The sequence below is a fragment of the Papaver somniferum genome, chromosome 7 (assembly GCF_003573695.1).
Source record: "Papaver somniferum cultivar HN1 chromosome 7, ASM357369v1, whole genome shotgun sequence".
Lineage (NCBI taxonomy): Eukaryota > Viridiplantae > Streptophyta > Magnoliopsida > Ranunculales > Papaveraceae > Papaver > Papaver somniferum.
In genome coordinates this window covers 65,960,815-65,985,080 of record NC_039364.1, presented here as the reverse complement: position 1 = coordinate 65,985,080, position 24,266 = coordinate 65,960,815, and the positions used below count along the sequence as shown (strand labels likewise).

At 37.4% G+C, this 24,266-nt stretch overlaps 1 protein-coding gene and 1 pseudogene across 1 annotated transcript; both read right to left on the bottom strand.

Annotated features, from left to right (window-relative positions):
- Nucleotides 1–7,110: 7,110 nt before the first annotated feature.
- On the bottom strand, nt 7,111–10,833 carry LOC113297516 (stomatin-like protein 2, mitochondrial). Its single transcript, XM_026546001.1, has 9 exons — nt 10,417–10,833; nt 10,074–10,317; nt 9,816–9,965; nt 9,234–9,291; nt 9,057–9,149; nt 8,827–8,892; nt 8,121–8,212; nt 7,882–7,941; nt 7,111–7,798 (listed from the first exon to the last, which is right to left on the bottom strand). Exons 1-9 carry the CDS (start codon nt 10,602–10,604, stop codon nt 7,517–7,519), a joined length of 1,233 nt encoding a protein of 410 aa, XP_026401786.1. The 5' UTR covers nt 10,605–10,833; the 3' UTR covers nt 7,111–7,516.
- A 248-nt stretch (nt 10,834–11,081) lies between these two features.
- LOC113297515 lies at nt 11,082–14,252 on the bottom strand (annotated as a pseudogene).
- Nucleotides 14,253–24,266: the final 10,014 nt, after the last annotated feature.

The following is a 24,266-nucleotide window of genomic DNA, read 5'->3' as shown; positions in this document are numbered from 1 at the left end:
AACACTTTATATTCACTCGCGTACATGAACCATCGTTCACCATCATGCATTCGGCATATGCTATTGGATCGTTTGACCTGAAATTAAACAAATTACATTTTAGTATGCAAAATATAAAAGATTGAAAAGGGCTAAAATCTTGAATTACTCACTTTCTCCCTACGAGAAGCTTTAGGGTGATTGTCGGTATCCATTCTTCTAATTTTACGGAACTCTTGAATGTCTCCTCTGATGTAGTGGAATCCAAGTGCTCCATCTCCGGTTCTGGGAATTTCATGTACGTTCATAATATAACTCTTTGACTTTCTTCCAAAACATTGAATATAGTTCATTTGGACGTTCTTGGAAGACGGGAATGCACGATTTCACGAGCTGCATATCTTCTTGCGGATCACATTCCATTTTCTAACCTCTATTTGAGTAGTGGATGAAGTAGGAGCGGATAAAAACTGCAAACTTGGGGGAAAATGTACTTAGGAAAGAGGTTTTCTTATAACACTCAAATGCTAGTTATTTTAAAATCAATTCCAACAATCGGCTTATAACACTTTCCACATAAACTGATTTCGGCCTTGCAAAATCATATATAATCTGTCTTGCTACACTCGGGTCATAAAGAATCCTAGGTAATCTGATTCTTGTCAAAAAAAACATACAAAAAAGTGGCACTTTTTCTTACAAGAATCGGATTATAAGTGTTGCCATGTAATTCGATTCTGATAGGTTCTCAAAAATCTGGATTTTTTTGTTTTTCAGAATCGGTCTTTAACTATGTCAATATAAACCGATTCTGAACCCTGACAAAACAAGGGAATGAAATTATAAGAATTGGTATATGCAATAAACTGTAAAGACCGATTCTGAAATTGTTCACTATCTCATAGAAATATATATATGAAAAAATTGAAACAAAATCGTATTGATTCGTAATTGTACAAAGTACTTGTACAAGAATCAATTCATGAACATTAATCCACGGTTTCCAAAGATTGCATTCCTTAATGCATAAATGTTTAGTCCAGGTACGCAAAAAACAGCTCCGGACCTTGGTTTGTCTAGCCGTTCGCAAACCAGGTACGCGACCAGCTGTCCCGGACCCAACTCAGGTGAAACCATTCGCATACTAGGTAAGCAAACAAGGTTCCCGGACCTTTACAGGTAAAACCGTTCGCATACTAGGTACGCAACAAGGTTCTCGGACCTGAATCATACCAATACAGTTTGCATACTAGGTACGTGTACTGTGTTGTATGCAGACATGGTTAATTGTTCTAAGCTCCCATTTCAATCATTGAAACATCCTTGGAAGAGGACAATAGCTGTCTCACACAAACTATTAGCTTCAAGTAATTTTCAAGTGATCGAATGATCAATACAAAATATTCCAAGTCGACATCAAATGATTGTCTCACACAAATCATGTAAGATGTTTCAAGGAAATTTCCACATGATTATCTTTTGACTTAATATTTAGTTTCCGTCAAATAGATTGTTTCCAACTAAACTCGTCAAGAATAATGATGAACATAGTTAAAGAAAAAAGCTTCCAATACATATTTCGAGAAATAGATAAGCGAGATAAACTCAGCTCGAAATATCAAATGTGTATAATGTAAAAGTATATATAGTTATACGACTTAGTCTCATTAGGAGATAGAATAGAATAGACTTTTGAGTGATAGATAATTAAGTTTTAGTCTCCACATACCTTTTGTTGATGAAGTTCCTCCAAGCTCTCCTCAGTAGATCTTCGTCTTCAATCGATGAACGTCGTGAATTCTAAAGCTCAACTACACATTCTATCCTAATATGAGACATAGCTATAAGTAAACTAGAAATCAAGAATATAGTTTTGATCAACTAAACTAGACAAACAAGCTTGAGATAGAAATGCCTGCGAGTTCAACTGAGCAGTGCTCTAACAATCCCCACCATAATCACATCCACGATCACGACCACCTCATCCTCGTTTAGGAGGTATTTCTTCGCTGGAATCATTATCACCAATATCATGTTGGCAGGTACCCGATTCACCCCGAGAGTTCATTTTTGGAAACGACTTTCTTACTTTTTTTGCTTTGTCTTCTCCACCACTTCCCCACATTTTGCACTCGCATTTTCATTTTCCAGATTGTTGAATTATGCAATATTTTCTTCATTTTCCTTAACCTTTACTCTCTGCCCTATGAAATACGAGACTTTCATAAAATGAAATGTTATGTCCAAATTGATAGCATTGCTAGTACCGATACGAGTCTTCTTTGCCGAAGTAGACCATTTTATCCAAAAATGTGCTCGATAATAATGTAGTACCATGAAAAGAGGTAAAGCTATTATGTATGACATAAACATATTGATTATAGCATGTTTGTTTTTAGCTGACTCGACGTCTGGATCTGACTCGATTCCTGAGTCATTACGAGTCAGATGTCAGAAAATTTGTTTTTTAAGTTGAGCCAGATATGACTTGTGACCTGACTCGGACCCGTTTGAATTAAGGAATAAAATGTCCTCGACTCATGGGACAAAGCCAATACTCACATATTTTTGATTTAGTTGAGTCAGATCTGACTCAAAAAAACAAAACATATTGAGCCATATCTAGATAAATCATGTGTTATATACTTGAGTCAGTTGAGTCAGATCTAACTCAAAAAAACAAAACATACTGAGTTAGAGCCAGAAGAGTCATGTGATTTCAACTATATCTAGACGAGTGAGATCTCCGGAAAGGGAAAAAAAGAAGAAATGATGTTAGACCGATAAAAACCTTGAAATATGAGAAAAAGGTGTGGATTTTATTTTATGCAGATGAGAGAGAACAAAGGTCCAGGAGTGTTAGTGTTAGTTAATGGAGACTAAGATGCAGTGACGGAGCCAGCGCTTTTATGTCCTGGGGTCGAATAAAATTTACTCTGGCACTTACCAAAAAAAATTTCAAAATATATTTAAATTACAGTTAAGGTACTACAAAACCTTGCACAATAGTATAAAAATTAAATAAACTTGCAGCAACCATTATACAAAAACATGAATGGGTTAACTTTTTTCTTAGGTACCAAATGGTTGGAATGTTACTAATTGGCTATGCGGCCGAAGGCCGCGACGAATTTTTTAAAACAAATCGTAATACCATTAGGTAATTGTGATTTGTTTATAAAGAGTACTCATTATATAAAATAATGAATGTTATAATGAACAAAATTTTAATAAAAACATTTGTTTCGAAAACAGAAATTATGGTTTAGAAAAATAAGTTGGCTAAATTGGGGCCTATGCCACTTAATTGGGGCCTATGGATTTTTTCATCCACCCCATAAAGAATGATAAGGGGTGTCTAAGTTTGATGAAACTACCATTTTACCCTCTATCAAATATTAATACTACTAATTTGTCCCCATCAAATCCTAATCATAAAATTTAAAAACTAAAATCAAAATCATAAAACTAAAATCATAAAATTTAAAAACTAAAATCAAAATCATAAAACTAAAATCATAAAATTTAAAAACTAAAATCAAAATCAAAATCATAAAACTAAAATCATAAAATTAAAAATCAAAATCAAAATCAAATTCATTTTCATCTCCACTTCAACTGATTCTTCTTCTTTTCTTCTCAACCCAATCCTATAAACTAGGTTTTAGTAACATAAAATTGCTCAAAAATTGAAAATTTTGAAATCAAATTTTTCCTGGTTTATCAGAATCGGTTAACGTTAATGTATATGTGATCCGATTGCAAATAGAAACGGTTTATGTTCATGCCCACAAAGAACGATTGTCCTTGATATGTTTTCTGGTTCGAGAAATTTGAACCGGAATCGGATTACATTAGCACTTATAAAAAACGATTGTTGATGTATAATGTTAGAATCAGATTTTATATGTGTGTCGAGTAAACGGATTGTTGTTCTCAATTTTTCTGTATCTTTTTTTTGTTAGAATCGGATTACATGAGCATTCTTATAAAACGATTCCTGTTGTGCAATGTCAGGAATCGGTTTTTACAAACGTATCGTGTAAACCGATTCTGGTTAACCCATTTTTTTCAGTTAATACTTGATCATAAAATGAGTATGAAATCATACTCGATTTCATTTCATTAGGGTATAAAATGAATTTTAATTTTATTTGATGTTTAACAACACATAATTCACAGATAAAAAAGAGAAAATTTACCCACAATCGGTTTACGTTCATGCTAATACAAACCGATTATGGATAATCGGTTGATTTTCATGTCCATATAAAACAATTCTGGGTAGAAGCTAGTTTCAAAAGATCTCTATATGTTTTTGAGGTTACAATCGGTATATGTTTTTGACAACATATACAGATTCTGAGTTGGTGTTCTTCAAAAAAATTTCAATTTTTCAATTTTTTTCATGTTCAGATGATTAATTAACACAAGTTAATTTCACATCTAACATTATATTTTACCACTAATCACCCGAATTAACACTAATTAATCAGGGATAAATTAGCCATTAAGAAAATAGTTGGTTAAGGGGTTTCTATGAATTACTTCTTAATGACCCTATTTTGTCATGTAGCTATAGGCCCATTTAAATGGCATAGGCCCCAATTTAGCCAGGAAAAATAAACATACTTGAGAAAAAATGTTATCAAATGTAAACAATATCTAAGCTTTAAGTGCAGTAATGGTCCAAGTCCCATCAGTTCAATACGGACCTATAAACATTTTGAAAATGGTGTCTAGTCCTAATTGCAAGCCTAATATACCTACAGAAATTAACACAGCCAACGCAGCGATACAATAGAGTTTTGGTTTAGTCAGTCCACTTAATATTTAAAAAATTTCTGCAAATGCTGCTCAGAATGTAAAGGATCCACGAGCAATCAGATTAACCAATAATGCGCCATGTTTTAAGTTCAGGTCATCATTAACAAACCCCATACCCTTAAAACACAAACTAATAAGTATATATATTCTCTGCAATTTAGTTTAGAGGGTTTGCGGGTGATAGAAGAGGATTTAAGTGAGTAATGTAGTTGACATTACGACCCATTAGCTATAAAAATTTCAACTTTACAATAAAATTGTCCCCACAACTCCGTTATAATTACCAAAACCTCGGGCCTTTTCTAACCAAAACTCAAAACTAAGTGGGGTCAAGGGAACCCATTTGTCCCTTCTTGCTTCCGTTCCTAAGGCTGCACAGGAACCAAACCAAAACTGGTGAACCGCACCAGAACCGGTGTTGCCGGTACAGGAAATGGGAATGGAATATGAGAACCGATGTAGACCGGGACAAGTACCGGTTCTAACCTAATTTCCGGCCACCCCGGACCCATAGTACCCACTCATTCTCTGAGCCGTAGATTATAAGATTAAGATTAATCTTAACCGTCCATATATCATATATATTTCTAAATACCTAGCAGCTTTCACTCGTTCTCTTTTCTTCGCGATTTTTTTTTTCTTCTTTACTTCTTCCGGTCTCCACAGAGAGCCACCGCCAGCACTCACCGTTACAGGCTCCACCACCAGAATATGTTCAATTTCTCTTGACTTCAATTTGTCTGTCTTTACTTCGATTTTGGTTTAGTTACGTTCAATTTTGTTTCAATTTTTCAGGGGTTTGCAGTAAAACGAAACCCTAGGTTTTATAATTTGGGGGTTTTTAGAAATGGGTGTTCTTATATATGATTTCTGTTTATTTGTATGATATCTGATTATCTATTGATGATTAGCTAATTGATTCTTGTGTGGATTTTTAGGGGTTTTTGTGGATTAAATTAATTCTGTGGATTTTTTCTCAACAACAACATGTAATTATTTCTAACTTGTCATTGTTATCTTATTTCATGGATGAAAACTATAGTATAAGGAGATGGATTGAAGTTTGAAAACGAAATTTCTAGTTGAAGAATTTCAATTTATTGTTTGACTATTGTGTGGATTTTATGTTTGGATTAAATTGATTGTTGATTTGATTCTGTTTTAGGGTTCCCAGATGTTTTTCTATGAAGGAATTACTAAATATGATGGAGGAGATCCATGGGGATGTCATCAGAAATACACAAGGCAGATTCAGCAACAGATGATGATAGAAGTAGAAATCCAAATGATTTTGATAAAGCTGCAGTATCAAGACCATTAGATGAAACACATCAAACTTGTTATTAGGTCCTGATGAGCAGAAGAATTAGAAATATGTTGATCTTGGTTGTATCATTGTACTAGGAAAACATTTGTATGGATTGTTTGATTGTATTGATTATCAAAACTCAGATCTGTTTTGGTGTATTTGGATCCTTTTTTTAGTATATTCTGAGAAAAATTTTATACTAGGTAAAAAAACCGGTACTGGACTGGAACCGGACCGGTCTTACAGGTACAGGTACCGGTCCTCAAAATGAGGAATCGGTCAACTCCAGGTACAGGCACCGGTTCCAACAGAAAACCGGACTGTACCGACCCATGTGCACCCCTATCCGTCCCTGCTAAGATGTGACTAAGGAAAGATAGAAGTGTGTGGGCTTCCAACTCAAAACCAATTGGCAATGAGTGGAGTGGCTCCACACCTTATATATTAGGATCATAAGGAGGTAGTAAGCAATGTGGGACTAAGATGTGATTCCTTAGCCTCCATTATACCTCCTCCACGTGTAGGGCTCTTGAGGCCTCTACAACGTGGATCCCTACATGGTTGCCCGTTTGGCTTCCCTGCCATTTAGGTCATCCGGGTCTTACACGGGTCTTATATCGCATACAGGGCCTGACTCTGATACCATGATAGAGTGTGTGGGCTTCCAACTCAAAACCAATTGGCTATGAGTGGAGTGGCTCCACACCTTATATATTAGGATCATAAGGAGATAGTAAGCAATGTGGGACTAAGGAGATAGTAAGCAATGTGGGACTAAGATGTGACTAAGACTTTCCTTAGTCTCCATTATTAGTAATATCTGTATGACTATATCTTGCATCAATTTAAGTATGCCTCAAGTGTTCATCAAAACAGACTCAAGACAACCATTATCCCCGTGCTGTAGATACATGTTGGACATTCCAAAAAAAGGAGAATGAAAACAGATTCAAACGTTCCACACCGAATAAGCAGACACTATAACAACTGCTAGATTGTTAAAGAAGACATAACTTATAATTTATCTGTAGTTAAGCAGATAGTACATGCCCTTATTGAAATACTCCACAAGGAGGGCTATCCGAATCAGGTGCCAGATTATTGCACTATTTCGATTCAACTTGGACCTGATTCAATCCAAAATCTTAAAGGTTTTGACACCAGTAAGTCAAATTTGCACCTCTCAAGTACATAATATAGTCAGGAGCATACTAGTTGTGTCTCTTAACACAGTAAAACGAATTGTGGTGCAAATTTGCATTTCCATTTTCCCAAATAACTCAATGGACTGTCTTTTAAGTTTAGAGAAGCGAATGTGATGGCTATGAAGGATCTAACAAAACTGAAAAACACAGTCGTGAACAAAGTTTTTAAGAACTAAGGTCAGATGATATATCAACGTTAATCTTCTCTCTTTTGGCCCTGAAGTGAGAAAACTGGTTCGCCAGGATGTGAATCTGAGTGCCGAGCAGGGGATTTTTCGATGCTACCATTTTCCACATCAACATCTTCATTTAAGTTGTCATCATGTGAAGTCCCAGAGTCTGCAATCTGACGGTGTCCACTGTCATCACCAGCAGCATCGGAAGAATTCTTGCCCATAAGGTTTTTATATATGCTCATAGCTTGACTAATCATACTTGCTGGACTATTCATATCACTCGGGATTAACATTGTTGTGCCCTGCAACAAGGAATTAGAGGAAATATGTTAATATCCTGAGATCTGACATTTTAAAAATCGGAAGGGTAGGTTCTTTCACTCACATGCTTGGCTATTTGACCAAAGGAGTGGATATATTGCTCAGCAACCCTCAAGCTTGCCGCCTGCATAAAATGAAAGTCAAACCCTAGGTCCCAACAATATATATATATGTAGAGAGAGAGAGAGAGAGAGAGGGGGGGGGGGGGGGGGGGGGGGGGGGGGAAGGAAATACCATTGATCAACAAATTTCAGGAATTGGAATCAATTATGGTAAGGTTTAGAGAAGAGGGAAGTATCTAACCTCAGCGCCTCCCCTTGACTTGATGGATCCTGATATTAAATCAATTCCTCTGGCAGTTGCCTCTGCTCTAAGATAGATAGCTGATGCCTCTCCTGGAGAAGTTCAGGAAATGGTATTACGAACCATCATTAAGTAACGATAGACTTAACGTATTAAAATTCCATTCAACTAAGGCATTGCAACTGGTCATTATGTCAAAAATTAGACCAGCCACTAATCTAAAAGAACACAATTGACCAGTAGATTTACATTGCATTATTCAGATACTATAAAATATGCGTCTTTCTGAATTAAAAATAAATAAAAAATGTTAAAACTAAAGTTACATCTTACATGGCAATGCAAAAACGGGATCCAGTATTAGAAGTGGACAGCAATATACCGGAGACAACGTATTTTCAAACCCACTCAAGTGGTCTCATCCTATGATTGTTGCTCACACGGAAACTTTAACTTCTTAGGATTAAGTTATATCCAATAAGCATTTACTTTTGTTTTCTATATGAAAGCCTCACTAGACATGCGAAAAGAAAAGGAAAAAAGACTCTCTAAACAGGCAGAATAACATGATCATTGTAGTCAATGAACTGTAAAATATTAACAATAGGACTATGGTCCCTTGGCTACTCGCTACTAATGGAAAAGAATAAATAGAGCTAAACAAGGGTATAAATTGGTGGCTCTTCACGAAATTCACGAAATTTACCTTCAGCCTCTAAGATAGCGGAGCTTTTCTTTCCATCAGCAATATTAATATGGGATTGTCTCTCTCCTGTGAAAATTTCCAAACTTCATCAATCTCATGATCACACAATATGAATAATAAAACAAGAAAATTGAAGCTAAAAGACAATTTCTTCAAACAACACTTCATTCAGGAGATAGCATCGAACTTCAATATCGACTACAACTGATTAAAACACAGTCACAAAGCACCTTCTGACTCGAGAACTTGAGCTCGTTTTCTACGTTCTGCTTCTGCTTGCATCTCCATAGCTGCACGCACTCCAGGTGGAGGAGAAATATCACCTATTCAAACACAGAGGATTATCATGCACATTTTGGAAGAGAAAGCTATACTTAAATTGGATAATTTCTAATCAAGTCACTTACGTATCTCGTATCTCAGACACTGCAACCCCCAGTCTTTAGCAGCTTCATTGATAGATTTCTGCAAAATACAATTTATCTCCTATGTGAGTTAACTGCAACATGGGGAAACCAAGATCGACAGAATTAAAAAGCCATCTCAATCCATTTTCCATTTCCGTTGTCAAATATATATTTGATTTCTAATCCTATGTACTTCGGCGAAGTTATTTGCATCTTCAAGTTGCCAAAGGCTAACAGACAGAAGAAGCAAGCGAACACTCATTTCTTCATAAAGTTTTCTGATTATAGAACTTGATATAACAAATTATCAACTAGCAGAGAACAGAATAAAACAAGCTCACAGTAAGATTGAAATATTTTTTATTACAAGATTCAGCGTAGAATCGATTAAAACAGTATAAATGGAGACACCCTGCGAGGTCTAGCTTCATCATTATGTAACTCAAAGTCTTGGAAACCATAATATAATAATATATGATCTGTAATATGAATTTGCAGTCTTAAAGTGGAGCTCTATCAAACAACAATACACAAAGGAACTTCAATTAAGCTAAAAGATTGACTTAAAATAGTATTACATACCACTATGTTCTCATTCAGGGTATCTCTCTCCTCAAAGGTTTTATCCAGTGTAATCTTACCCAGTTCACTACGCATTGTTGTTTGAGCGAGCTGAATAACTGCGAAAATAGGATTCTCAACACCATATGATGCCAATATTGGATCCACAATCTGCAACGAACATATCAAAACTATGAACAAACAAAACCAACATTGTTCAACACCCAAATTTAAAATTCAACCATCTTATTAGAAAAGAAAAAAAAAAGAATACTATACCTTAACATATAACACGCCATCAATCATAATGCTGACATTATCTTTAGTAATAGCAGACTGATCCGGAATCGGAATTGCTTCTTCTTTAAGTGAATGAACATATGCAATTCGATCAACAAATGGAACCAATAAATGAATTCCAGAAGTTAGGGTTTTCTCATACTTTCCAAATCTTTCAATAATAAAAGCTTTCTTTTCAGGTATAATCCGAACACCCCAATTCGTTGGTGGAGTTGCTTCAAATCTTCAATACAAACAACACAAGAATAATTTGCATTTATCAAATAGATTAATCTCAAATATACCCAAAACAAACTAATGACAGAAACTGAAAGGGTTTTACCTGTAATTTATGTCATCACGATTGTTACGACCAGCTCTGAAATGTCTAACAGATGAATCTAAACTGAAGGATGGATTTGTCTGAGATATAGATGTAGATGAACCTACAGATATTGCTCTAAACTTCCCTCCAAATTGTTTGTTTAAGGATTTCAACGTGTTAAGAGAACTGATCCTCCAGATACCCATATTTTGTTGTAATTTCTTTAGAGAAAAGAGATTGGGGATATTTTTTTCGTGAATTTAGATCGAAGAAATCAAAAAACCTAGCAAAACCCTTCGTTCTGCTCCCCTCTCTGGGTTCTTCTGGAGAAAATGAATCCACAAATAACACAAGGGTAGCTTTAAATTCAATGTGACCTACACTCCTCTTACACCTTATTCAATGAGACCGTCCAGAAATGCATAGCTGCTAATAGGGTACCAGATTAATTGGAAGAGTACCAAAACTAATATGAGACAAAATAAAAAATCCTCATTTTATATGTTTTTGTTACTCTCCCCAGTTATCCGTCATCCCCAGTAGCAATGTCGCAGAGATGCCGTATATGTAAAGGACACAACAGTCGACCTTGGATATTTTGACTTAAGTTCTACGCTTTGAGCAGATCATACATTTCTGATACTGCATAAAAGAATAGATCTCTGGGATTTATCATGTGCAAGTTGTATATAATCATCAAATTTATGGAAAATTTCCAAGATATTTATTTGCTGATATGTCACTGTTAGTTGAGCTCGGCTCCAGGTACGCTCTTAAACTCATCAGTGACACAGATTGTTGAACTCTTTCTTTCTCTTACATGAATAATACAACATTACATGATTCTGTGCTGGGGAAACCATTATAAAAATATGAAACATTTCAGGGTGTAACAACGAATAAGAACCCAGCACAATGGGATTTAAGCTCCACTGTATGTACGAGGAAGCCGAGCTTTCAGAGGAACAAAGATATCCTGAACTGCATCTTTCCAGGACGACTGCAAACCGAGTGTCTCACTGAGACCGTGACCGTGCATTGACACTGCAGTAGCTCTTTCGTTCAAGACCAGCATTGCTGCAAGTCTTGATCACAGCAGGATCTACTTCAGGAATAACAGTGTGGCTTCATCTTGAAGTGCATTGGAAAAAAACACCGTTATAGATGAAAGTAGCCAAACTGATTCCCGCTCCGCACATTATGGTCTTCTTGTGTAGACTTTACATACAAATGCGAGCAAAACTGATGTTCAAGTAGTATCATCCTTGTTGTTCAATTTGATTGACGCCTTTTGGTATCTCAACCTTTCAATCTCTTTTCCAAGAACTCCAAGGTTGTGTGTGTAACACGGTTAGGGGAGCAACCATTGTCCAACATCATCTGGAAGAACTTGCGTGCTTCATCCACTCGACTAGCCTTGCTGTGAACCTCGATGAGTATATTGTACGTGAAGATATCAGGACGAATCCCACTCTTCCTCATCTGCTCAAACATCTGATTCACTTCTTCAATTCGCCCAGCCTTTCCTAATGCATTAATCAAGGTATTATACATAACAATATCCAGATACCCACCTTGCTTCTCCAACTGATCGAGAACGGCGCTGGCCAAATCTGCTCTACCCATCTTTCCCAAACCTTGGATTAAGATATTATATGTTCCAATGTCCGCTGGACAGAGCTTTTCACCCATCTCATGCAGAATACCCCCCGCCTCATTAAAGTATCCCTTCTTGATGAAAGAAGTCATCATCGAATTATAAGTGTAACTCACAGGATTCACGCCTTTCTCAGTGAAAATCTCAAATAATTTGCAAGCTAAGCTTAAGTTTCCCTTAGCCAAAAAGATCGATAAGAACGTATTAACCATATTAATGTCAAATGATCTTATCCCTTTCTCTTGAACTCTACGACTCTTAGATACTGAAAACTTAAGAGAACTGTTGGAGGATCCTATTTGATCCACAAGTTTATCCATGTAAGGAGATGGCGACCAATTATAGGTGGCAGAAGAAGTCAATTCAGATTCGGCTTCACCTTCTGCAACAAGATTGCTACACTCTTCTGTATTAGGAGGTAACCAACTTATAAAATCCATTATTTCACTTAAATTTCCTTTAGAAGGGAACATCGAGGTAAAGTCTTTTGTTCTTCCATGAGGACTCTTCATTGCAACCTCCATGTTATCTTTCCACCTAAGAACCTCTCGCAATATACTGCTATCCCTAATGACCTTCAACAGTCTCGCAGTCTGATCCCACCTGTGTTGCTTATAGATCTCGATCAAAAGAGACGTTATTGTAACCAGATCAACCACAAAACCCCTAGCTTCCATTTCTTCTACAAATTCCAATGCTCCTTCTAATAGACCCTCCTTGCATAAGTGCAAGATAACAATGCTGTAAGTAACACCATCAACAAACTCTCCCTTCTTTTTCAAGTCACAAAATAGTGTATAAGCAGCCTCAGCTCTTCCATTTCTAAATAAACCATCAATCAAGATATTGTAAGACCAACATGAAGCTCTAACTCCATCTTGAACCATCGTCTCAAAAAATTGGCATGCTTCTCTCATCCTCCTCGCCTTAAACAACCCATCAAGGACTGAATTATAAACGAGAGTATCTGGACGAAATCCATTGTATTTCATTTCACTGAATATCCTTGTTGCATCATCTATCCTGTAAGTTTTGCAGCACCCTTGAATGATGGTTCGATACGAAACGGCATCAGGATCATGACCTGAGCCTTTCAACTCCTCCCAAACAATCAAAGCATCTTTAACCTTTCCAACCGCACAAAGAACACGTATTAAACTATTGTAAGTACACAAATCTGGCCCTGAAGATCCTGAATCATAATCTTTCATCTCTTTAAACAATTTCAAGGAAGTAGTTAAATCACCCCAACACCCAAATGCATGAATGCATATATTATAACCCCATGTATCCAATTCAAACCCTTTTTTGTCTCTCAACATCTCAAAAACTTGTTTGAATTCAACCCTCATTTCTGCTTTTCTCAAAGCAACAAACATTTCATTACATAGTAAAGCATCGGGAACAAAAGCTTCACCACCATTAGGACTAGCTAAAAGCGTTTTAAACATACCTAAAGCGACAGTCACTTGCTTTTTTCTAACAAAAGCAATAAGCACAGAATTATACATGTGTGGGTTCAAACTAGTCACTATTGTTTCCACTTCACTAATTAATTTCAAAGCTGAATCAAGATTACCTGAATTGATAAAGGAGACGAGAAGTAACTTAAACGTCGCAGAATCAATAACAACTTCATCTTTTCTCATCAACTCTAACAAAGGAAAAATTTCCTGAAGACACCCAGACCGACAAATCACGTGAAACATAGCTGCATACGTGCCTGCAGAGTGTTTGTAATTATTCCCAGAAGAAACCCATTTAAAAAAATCGATTTTCTCAAATGTACAAACTGAACTCCTTTGGAGAACTAAAAGAACAATAGATTCAGATAGAGGGATTGAGTCATAGTCGAGATTTCGAGTACCAGACTTGATTAGGGTTTTTGAAATAGAGGCAACAATGAGAAGGTTTTCAAGTTCTGATGAAGGAGTTTTTTTTAAAGTTGAAAAAGCTAGGGTTTGTTTTTTTCTGTTGCACATTGTTAGTGAAGGTATGACGAATCGATGAAACAAGAATGGAGATAGTTTAATCAGTGCTGGTCGAGTTGCCGCCCAGCACATTGACTTAGAGAAAGAAACAACTAAAGATTTGATTTTTCACAGTTAACATCACTTGATGAATCAAAAGAATCCCAATCAAAATTAAAACATTTTGATTGGAATTTGGGGTTTTAGATTTTCACCCATCACTCTCTTCACACATTTTCCCACCTAAAATGAATCAGCTTGGTATTAAGTATTTTACGCTCCGCTAGAGCCAGACAGAATCAGGGTACTGCTGATGTTGGACCAAGTGGAACTTAGCCGGGCAGAGACGAAGGAACTTTAAGCATACACCAGGGAACCCAGCTCATGTCCCGCTTGAACTCGGGCTGAACAGACGCGAGTCACGCGACCCCAAAACCAGATGGAACGATCCGACCACAAAAAACGGAGCCTGACTATTCAACGGGTCAATGCGGGCATTTTTTTTTGCCGGATCCAATACATTGCTCGAGTTACAAGGGGTAGAGGTCTCACCCATCCGACCCGACCCGACCCGGCCATCAGATAGTAACCATTTCCTCTCAAATCCGAGAAAATAATATTCACGTTTAATTGGTTGTAGCTGTTATACGTGGGAATGTTATTTATACCCCTATTATCCATGGGTCATGCACACAAATACCCTTATCCATTATACTAATACCCCTGACCAAAAACATGGCTACTAATTTTTATCGTAATTCCATAAACACCCTCATCATCTTATTAACTTATCGAGCATTTTGCCTTTCCTTCTGAACTTCAGGTCTGAAACGATATGGTCTTCTCTTAACTCCTCTTTCAGCATCACCACCACCGTCTTCGTCGCCACCATTTTCATCACTACCACCATCATCATGTGTTTAACTGGAGATATGATGAAACTGTGGAGAAGATGAATCTAATATGTGAGATTGAGGATAATGGTTCTGAGTTTAAATGGAGATATGATGCTCGAGCTTTGATTCCAATAGGCAGAGAAGATATTAGTAGAAGCAAATGATGGTGTTTGTCACTGTAATTGATGAATTAGAAATAGGGTTAGGGTTATCAGATGAAGAAGATCCGATATGGAATTGAAGGGTGATGTTTCTAGGGTTCGATTCGAAATGAGTATTAGTAATATTGCTGTGATTTCGAATTTGGTATCCTGAATTGGTTGGATTTGATAATGGATTCGAGTATGATGAATTATAAGATGGGAGGTGCTGTCAAGAATGAAATTGGTGGTCTGAGAAGAAAAATTGCAGTTGGCAGTGATGACAGAGTTGGTTGCTGGTTGTTATGAGTACTGTTGTTGCTGATTTAGGTGGAAGTTGCAGCTATAGTTACAGAGAAGGTGGAGTTGTTATGGGTATGGTGGTGGAGTTCGAGATGGTGCTGGTTGTGTTGATGGTTTGAATGGAAGAGGAGTTGCTGGAGAAGTTCTGATTTTGAAGCACCAGAAAAGAGGAGAAATAATTAATGCTTATAGCTTGCAGATGGAATTGAAGAATGGTGTTGTGTTGAATTAATAATGATGCTCTACTGGTGTTGTAGAACTCAGTAATGAATTGGGTTTGTCTTGGCAGATAAATGGCTTTGATGTGGTGAGTTAAAGGGTTAAATCTGATGTTGTTATCTATTTCATGTGGTTGTGTATGGAGTTTAAATTAGCAGGTGTAATCTTTGAAGGTTCTGGGATGAAGAATGGAGGTCAAACTGAGTGTACTGCTTTGGTTTGCAGATGGGATGGTACAACAGGTGTTTGATTTGAAGTTGGTTTGCAGTGGAAATGCTACTGAGTCTGAAGCAGAGCAATGGATTATGGAGCTTCTGAAGTGCAGTTGGTAGCAGATCTTGGTTGTTGTTGGGGTAGATGAATGCCAGCTGAAGTGCAGAAATGAAGCGCATTTAAGGATCTGTTGTGTAAATAGTACATTTATGAGTTCTTATATAACTGCTTTTGTTATGAGTGAAAATGCAGGGTAGATATTAATTTGAGATGGTGGAGTTGATTATTTGAAACTGTGGAGAAGATGAATCTACAATGTGAAAGTGGATGAGAAATTGGTGGTGATTTTATAATTGTGTTACTACAGAAGAGTTGATAGTGAATGAACTGGTGGTGGCAATGAGAATTGTGAGGGTTTGAATCTGTTACTAGTGATGATTTGAGGTAGTTGTGGATTGTATTGGTGTTGTGTAAAAGGGAAGATGCTTGAATTTGTGGTAGCAGGTAATGCTGGCCGAATAGTACCGCAATTGCAGCTGTTGCAGAAGCTACAGAAAGTGCTGATGTTCATGGATGTTGTTGGTTGGTCGTGACTCAAGAAGTTGCAGAATGTATGAAGTGATTTGAATGCAGTTGTTTGGTGCTGATGTGCTTAGTTGTGGTGTAGATGGTGAGCTGATTATGGAGAATAAAACCTAGATGTATGTTAGGTTTTACAGGTTATGGACTGATGGAAGTGGTATTTTAGTAGCAACAGCTGCAGTTATGTGTTGTTGTTTTCAGTTGCTGCTGCAGAATGGGTATGAAGGAATTGAAGATGTTGACTATCATGGGTTTGTGCAGCTTTGGTGATTGTTATGGAAGAGCATTGGATGGTTTTGTTAGAATGAGTTCTGCAGCTGGAATTACAAGAGAATGAGCAAGTCAGGGAAGAACAAAGAACTGAAGAATTGAGTTATTGGACTGTGTACTTGAGGGGTAATTAATAAGAAGATTTTTCTTAAGACAACTTTGACCAGTTACCTCTAGTACAATTACAGATGAGTTGATGGATAGAGCATAACAAAGAGCTGGTGCTGCGTGTGTGTTGATGATGGTGTTTGAGTAAGGGCATGGATGTTACTACAGCTGTTGGCTTATGTTGGTTGTGGTCATGAAGCTGTTGCAGGTGGAAGTGACTGAGTTATTGTTATACGAATCTGTGGTGCAATGGTAGCACAACTGACTATATGTTGATATGTTGTTTTTGTATGTGTGAATCTGTGGTGCAATGGTAGCACAACTGACTATATGTCAGAAGATGTGTGTTCGACTCACACTAGGTTCACTTGTTTGTGTACAATTTTTATTTTTTGGAGACAACTTGTGCTAGTTGCCTCCATATTTGGAGACAACTAGGGCTAGTTGTTTTCACTTTTGAAGACAACTTTGTGCTAGTTGCCTTCACTTTCGAAGACAACTTGAGCTAGTTTCCTTAGATTCGGAGACAACTTAAGTTAGTTGGCTCCATTTTGTTTTGCAACTTGTTCTTGTACACTATTTATTGGAAACAACTTGAGCTAGTTGCCTCCACTTTTGGAGACACTTGCCTCCGGTAAGGACACTATTTATTGGAGACAATGATGTGATTATAAAAGTGGTAAATAAAGTTCGTTCAACTCGGACTTGATGAGATTGGTTTAAGATTTAAAAATAAATACAAGGAAAATATATATACACGATTGTCACGATATCGAGAGGTACTGAGACTCAGGATTCCACCAAACTCATAACATAGGGTTCAAATATTAATTCTATTAACAATTATAGCTCAATAAATAAAGACATGAACTCTTATTTTTTCCAAGGTGGATTCTCAAAATATTAGTTGTAAATCCTAAGCATGGGACATCAAAACATCTAAGAAAGCATGACCCATCAGATGACATGACAACTAATTAATCAAAATCATAAATCAATTTTAATTAGTGCAAAAGTCATATAAGAATTAAATATACTTATCCACGTATGATTTTAGGCTTTCTCCGTCATCCCAGCGTTGGGGTTTAGCTCTTCATGGTGAAAACACGCTCCAAAGATATAAACATGGCTCAAAAGGTGTTTTATTGAAGAAAAATAGTATTACAGCGAATCTGTAACAGATATAATTGTTACAGAGTTAACTGTTACGGAAATTGTTGCAAACTGAAGATAATAGTTACTAATGGATTGTTACAGGATTCTGAATTTAAGACCCTATGAAACGACTGTCCTTTATAGCCTTATGTTCTTCAGCTTAGTCTTCTTCCTGATGCTGCTGCAACTTCTCCTGCAGCCTGATTCTTAGCTCTACAGCGTACCCCCAACTCCCGATCCCTTCTCAGACCTCCCATCAGTCTATATATATTCCAACATGTAACATAATGACTCGATTTATTTAGTTTTCTTCTCTCCAAAATCTCGAGTTTTTCTTTCACCGTAAGTCACGATAATATCTCCTCAAATCTCTTTACGCGTCTCTGTGTTTGATACACTCGAATCCTGGAAGTCCTATGCTTGCACGCGTCTTCCATATTTACTCAAACAAATCCCGTAAACAAATCCTCTTTCCTTCCTTAACAAAAACAATTCCCGTAATAAGTTATCTTCCTTGCTTTCCGAGAATACGATGGAATCTACCATTTTTATCGCAACTGACTTCCTTACCAACCTTGTTTTAGTGTAACAGGGTCATTCCAACCAATTTCCGTTAAAATATCCCATAGAATCTCGTTCAAATTCTCGCCTGAAGAACCGAGAAATCTCATACCCCTGTTTCGTGTCGTCTCGATGATCTAACCCAACTCAGTCGTATTTAAACACCATATCAAGCCTGTTAATCACTATCAGGCCCAAAACAGTCCTTACCCGTCATTGAATCTCGTTCAAACTCCTTCAAAATTCGATCGAAATGTTACGCAGTTGAAAGCTTCCTTTTCCCGCCAATTTCAAATTCAAACCTAAGAAATGATGACCTCCCCTTAATAGCTACTGGTGTGTGAATAGCAGTAGGGTGCTGGTAGGCTTGGGAATGTGTGTAAAATAAGAGAATAAGAAGAAGCCTACTTGTTAACCGCAAGTGCACGGTGTCGATTGTAGCTTGTGCAAATACGGGTCGAATCCACAGGGACTAGGGTGTGAGTTGAAGTTTCCTAAGCTAATTCTCTAAGCAGTGAACTAATGAAGCAAAGAGTGACAGTGGCAGTGAGCCAAAGGCAGTGAAGATGATTACAGCTACAGATGGTAGATTAGGAGGATACCAAGGCATTTGATTCCACATCTTGATCCTAAACTAAGGAAGTTCTTATGCAAGCTATGTCTTGTTCTTTCAGGGAAGACTACAATGAGTGATTTACTAACTAACCTTGCTAACTTACCCCTAGCATCAGCTGTCTTCTTACAGCACAGCTGATCACAGGTATTTTGGCTCAACTAGTTAACTATCATTCCTAAGGCAATTCAATACAGTCCTTCAAATGGACTGATTTCTTAACCACAGTCACAACTTCACCCCTAGCATCAGCTGTCTTCTTACAGCACAGTTGATCACAGGTGAATTAGCTCAAATGGCTAATTATCAGTCCTACTTCAGTTTAAACATCACAAGAACAATAACATGTATACTAACTATCCTAGCATGCAATCAAGAGTTTCATCTATGCCCTAGCAAGTAAATTAGAACATACTAGACATGGTGAACAAATACAATTGAAATTTACAAAATAATTTAAATTAAGAACTAACCCTTGAGGCACTGGCTATTCCAGTCCTCTTGGGTGAAGCACTAGCTAGCGCAGGCATATCTTCAACACAACACCCACAACCCATATTTATACCCAAATTAATCAATTATGGTTTACATAGAAAATCCCCAAATTACACAGTTGAAATTAGGGTTCAACTTTACCTAATTTGACGTGACAAATCACTCAAGAAGGTCGACCCATTTCTTCTCTGACTCTCCTGCTCCTCTCCATGCCTTCCAATTGCGTTTCTAACTCGATTTATTCTATTGATTTCTTACCTAGGGTTTCAGAGAGAAATTAGGGAAGAAATCGAGAGAATAGATGGCTAGAAGTTTAGGGGAATGATGGGTTTCGGTGAGGGATATCCATGATGGCTTTTGGTGGTTGATTGTGGTGGTTGGGGCAGTGGAGTTGGCGGAGTTGGTGGTGAAGGTGAGGCTGTTGCAGACGGAGTGGAGAAGATGGAGGTGGAGTCGATGTAATTAGGGATAGAGGTGTGTTTGTAACTGCGGGTATAGGTGTTAGGTGTTTGGGTGTTGAGCGGTTGCATCAAGTCTCGATGATTCGCGGAGCTGAGCCGTGGGATGCGGAAATGATAGATTGATCTAACGGCTACAAGTGAAGAGGCTGGTATCGACCGTCGGATGCCTGATACAACGAAACTGACGGCTCAAGATGGAGTTAGGTGCTATAGTGTTTGACAGGAGCTTCAGATTTTGATACACTATGATGAAGCGACCGTAGGATGCTGAGATGATCCAATCTGACGGCTGAAGATGAAGGCGGGTATGGATATTGGAAATGGGTTTGGTAAGGGTTTTGGGCCTTGGGTATGCCAAGCCCATATCTTCTTTAAGAACAATTCTTCCTTGTTAAGCCCATTTCTAGCCTTTTGGTCTTGTGCACAACATTCATCGCGGCTTCCTTGCGTGATTCCTATCGGCTTCAACCACTTTTCTGCTCTTTTCGCTCCGTAATTCCATCCAAACTTTATTTAGAACCTAAAAATACAAAATTAATTAAGAAAAGTATTTATTCTTGAAAACAATGAAAATACAGAATATGGGATAAAATGGAGAATTAGAGCACAAAAGATGAGTTAATTGCCAAGAAAAAATATATAGAAATATGCACTTTTTAGCACTCATCAAATACCCCCAAACCTGAATTTTACTTGTCCTCAAGTAAAAAAAACTAAGGAAATCCTACCTATACCACTGTCGCTGGTTTCTCGATTGCATTTAGCGAATGCAATAAGCCTTTTAAACCACTAAGTGTCCCTAGTGGACGGGTGAAGTCTCATGAAGGGTTGCTTAGAACGTACCTACAAAGTTCTAGGACAAAATATAAGCTCAGATTCCATCAAATGTGACATGTGCAAGTCAGTAGAAGCTCGCAGCAAAATGGAGATGTCAATCTAGCTATCAAAGGCACAATCCTAGCACTGATAACAACTAAAGACATGTGATAAGAGTGTAAAGTGTATCTACACATGTGTAACGAAAGATCGGATGTTATGACTACTAATCACCAAGAGATAGTTTCTCAGGCTAAGAACCGAGGTCGAAATCTAGCTAGCTGTCCGGACTTTACGAGAATTGTGAATGAGTTGGAGGTATTTCACAATTTCTCGCGTTGTACATCAATGGCGTACACCCTTCCTTGCTTACTAAAACAAAAAATGACTCTTATTTACATTGACTACTCTCTTTTATTTTTGGACAAGAGAGAACTATTTTCTTTACATGACACAAATGGAATTTGATAAATACTTAATTTTTTTGTATTTTTTTTGTATTTTTTTTTCTGATATTTTTTTTCTGAATATACATCATTTTTTTTTTATTTTTTTTTTAACATGGTAACACTTTTGATACATATACAAAAGGAAACAAAAAATTACATGACTCTTAGCAAGAGGTAGCCCTTTTTGATGCACCCAGTTAAATTTGATGGTTGTCTTTCTTAATGTAACCTCCACCTGCTATCCCAACCAACCAAAGAACAAGCTAGTCAAGTTTAGTTCAGTATTCTAAAGTGATTGGCAATCGTGACTTCCGATAGAACACCTCAAGGATGAGGCTATACATGTATTGGTAGATCGTGCGCGTGCAAGTTTCTTATCACTATGTGAATTGTGCTAGAATCAGGGTGTCTAAATATCTAGACTAAGAATCCTTATGTTTACATACATGCACAAGAGTCAACATTTCAAGGTAAATGAGCTCCATTTTTATGTTTTTTTTTTCAATTTTTTAATTTTTTGTTTTGATTTTTTCATTTTTTTCATTTTTTTTTTTTAACAAAAAGAAAGAGTTTAGTTTTCAATTATAGCATGTGATCGTGGTATCTATACCATACCCCCAAACCTAAACTAAACATTGTCCTCAATGTTCCAAAATATGAAAAGAATTATAACATACGAAGAGGATTATGCTGAGTAGAGAAAAAGGAAAGAGAATACCCGATTTGACGGCGAAAGCAAAATTAGAACTCCGTTATTCAAGGCAAAAATCCAACATATTTCAGTTAAGAGTCACATTGGATTAGCAAAATATGTACAAAAGAAACAAAAGATTTAACTAAGAAACTATCTACTAGATTCTATACAAGAAAATTTGGTTTTTAATGGGATTGGACTTTTTGGGAAAAATTTGGTTTTGTCGGGAGACATTTGGTTTTGATGGGAAAAAGAAAAATTTTGGTCTTTAGGGAAAAAGAAAATTTTGGTTTTTAGGGAAAAATGCCCAGCTGACAACTTATAGTTTGAGTACGAGGCCCAACTTTTCAGTAAACCAAGCCCAGAAGTTAAGTTTCAGTTGGGTTTTGGGATAGCTGTTTAGCCAAAAGACTAAGCCCAACTGGGCTTTGAAAACGTTTTACAAATTTTTGTTTTGGGTCAAGCCCACAGTTCAGAAATTCAAATTTCAGGGTTGAAACCCACAGTTCAGAAACAAAATAAGCCCCCAATTCAGCTTAAATACAGGCCCACAGTTTAGTTAAACTACAAGCCCAGCATTCAGTCTTAAAATTACAAGCCCAAAAATTGGGTTTACTGATCGGTTTAGGCTTACTAGTTAGCACACCCCAGCTGCTCAGTAATTGCAGTTGCACAGCCCAGTTGGGCTTGGTTCACAGCAACAACAACTTCATCAAGAGCACCAGAGGCTCATCAGCAACAGCAACAAGAAGAAGAAGCAGCAGCAGTAGGAGGCAGCAAGACAGCAGCAGCAGCAACACAGAAAACAGCAGCAGCACCAGAGGCTGGCTGTAGAAAAAGCAGGATTTGACAGCAGCAGCAGCATCAGTTCAGCCACAGCACAGCAGCAAGTAGTTCAGTGCAGCAGCAACAGGAAGAAGAAGAAAGAGTAGCAGCACAGCTGCAGCTACAACAGCAAGAGCACCAGAGGCTCAGCACCAGCAGCAGCAACTCCACAGCAACAGAAGACAAACAGCAGCAGCACCAACTACCTGACACTCATTGTGTGTGATCAGTACACAGAAAAGGCAGGGAAAAAAAGGAAAACTGCATAAAGCAGTGCAGTTTGCAGCTGTAGTTGGCAAGGCCAAGATGCTTGACAGATAATATGCAGCTACAGATGAAGTTGGGGATGCAGATGCAATGAATGATGCAGATGCAGTGAATGGAATGCAGATGCAGTGATGCAATGATGCAATATGCTTACAGCTAAGTTAAAGATGCAGCTAAAGACACTAACGTTAAGTTAGAGACACTAAGGCTAAGTTAGAGACACTAAGGCCAAGTTAAAGTTACAGCTAAAAATCTAAAAACACTAAAAGAGCTAAAACAGTTATACTAAGTTAAGGTTACAGCTAAGTTTGAAAACAGAAAAGCAAGAGCACAATTTTTATTTTTATTTTTATTTTTTTTCTCAACTACACAGCACCAGTCCCCGGCAGCGGCGCCAAAAACTTGGTAGGCTTGGGAATGTGTGTAAAATAAGAGAATAAGAAAAAGCCTACTTTTTAACCGCAAGTGCACGGTGTCGATTTTAGCTTGTGCAAATACGGGTCGAATCCACAGGGACTAGGGTGTGAGTTGAAGTTTCCTAAGCTAATTCTCTAAGCAGTGAACTAATGAAGCAAAGAGTGACAGTGGCAGTGAGCCAAAGGCAGTGAAGATGATTACAGCTACAGATGGTAGACTAGGAGGATACCAAGGCATTTGATTCCACATCTTGATCCTAAACTAAGTAAGTTCTTATGCAAGCTATGTCTTGTTCTTTCAGGGAAGACTACAATGAGTGATTTACTAACTAACCTTGCTAACTTACCCCTAGCATCAGCTGTCTTCTTACAGCACAGCTGATCACAGGTATTTTGGCTCAACTAGTTAACTATCATTACTAAGGCAATTCAATACAGTCCTTCAAATGGACTGATTTCTTAACCACAGTCACAACTTCACCCCTAGCATCAGCTGTCTTCTTACAGCACAGTTGATCACAGGTGAATTAGCTCAAATGGCTAATTATCAGTCCTACTTCAGTTTAAACATCACAAGAACAATAACATGTATACTAACTATCCTAGCATGCAATAAAGAGTTTCATCTAAGCCCTAGAAAGTAAATTAGAACATACTAGACATGGTGAACAAATACAATTGAAATTTACAAAATAATTTAAATTAAGAACTAACCCTTGAGGCACTGGCTATTCCAGTCCTCTTGGGTGAAGCACTGG

Excerpts from the sequence above, each read along its gene's own strand:
- LOC113297516 (XM_026546001.1), bottom strand. The coding sequence starts at position 10,604 with ATGGGTATCTGGAGGATCAGTTCTCTTAACACGTTGAAATCCTTAAAC. Across the intron at positions 10,318-10,416 it reads CGTGATGACATAAATTACAG|ATTTGAAGCAACTCCACCAA; the intron begins GTAAAACCCTTT and ends TTTGTATTGAAG. Across the intron at positions 7,942-8,120 it reads AGTCAAGGGGAGGCGCTGAG|GCGGCAAGCTTGAGGGTTGC; the intron begins GTTAGATACTTC and ends CATTTTATGCAG.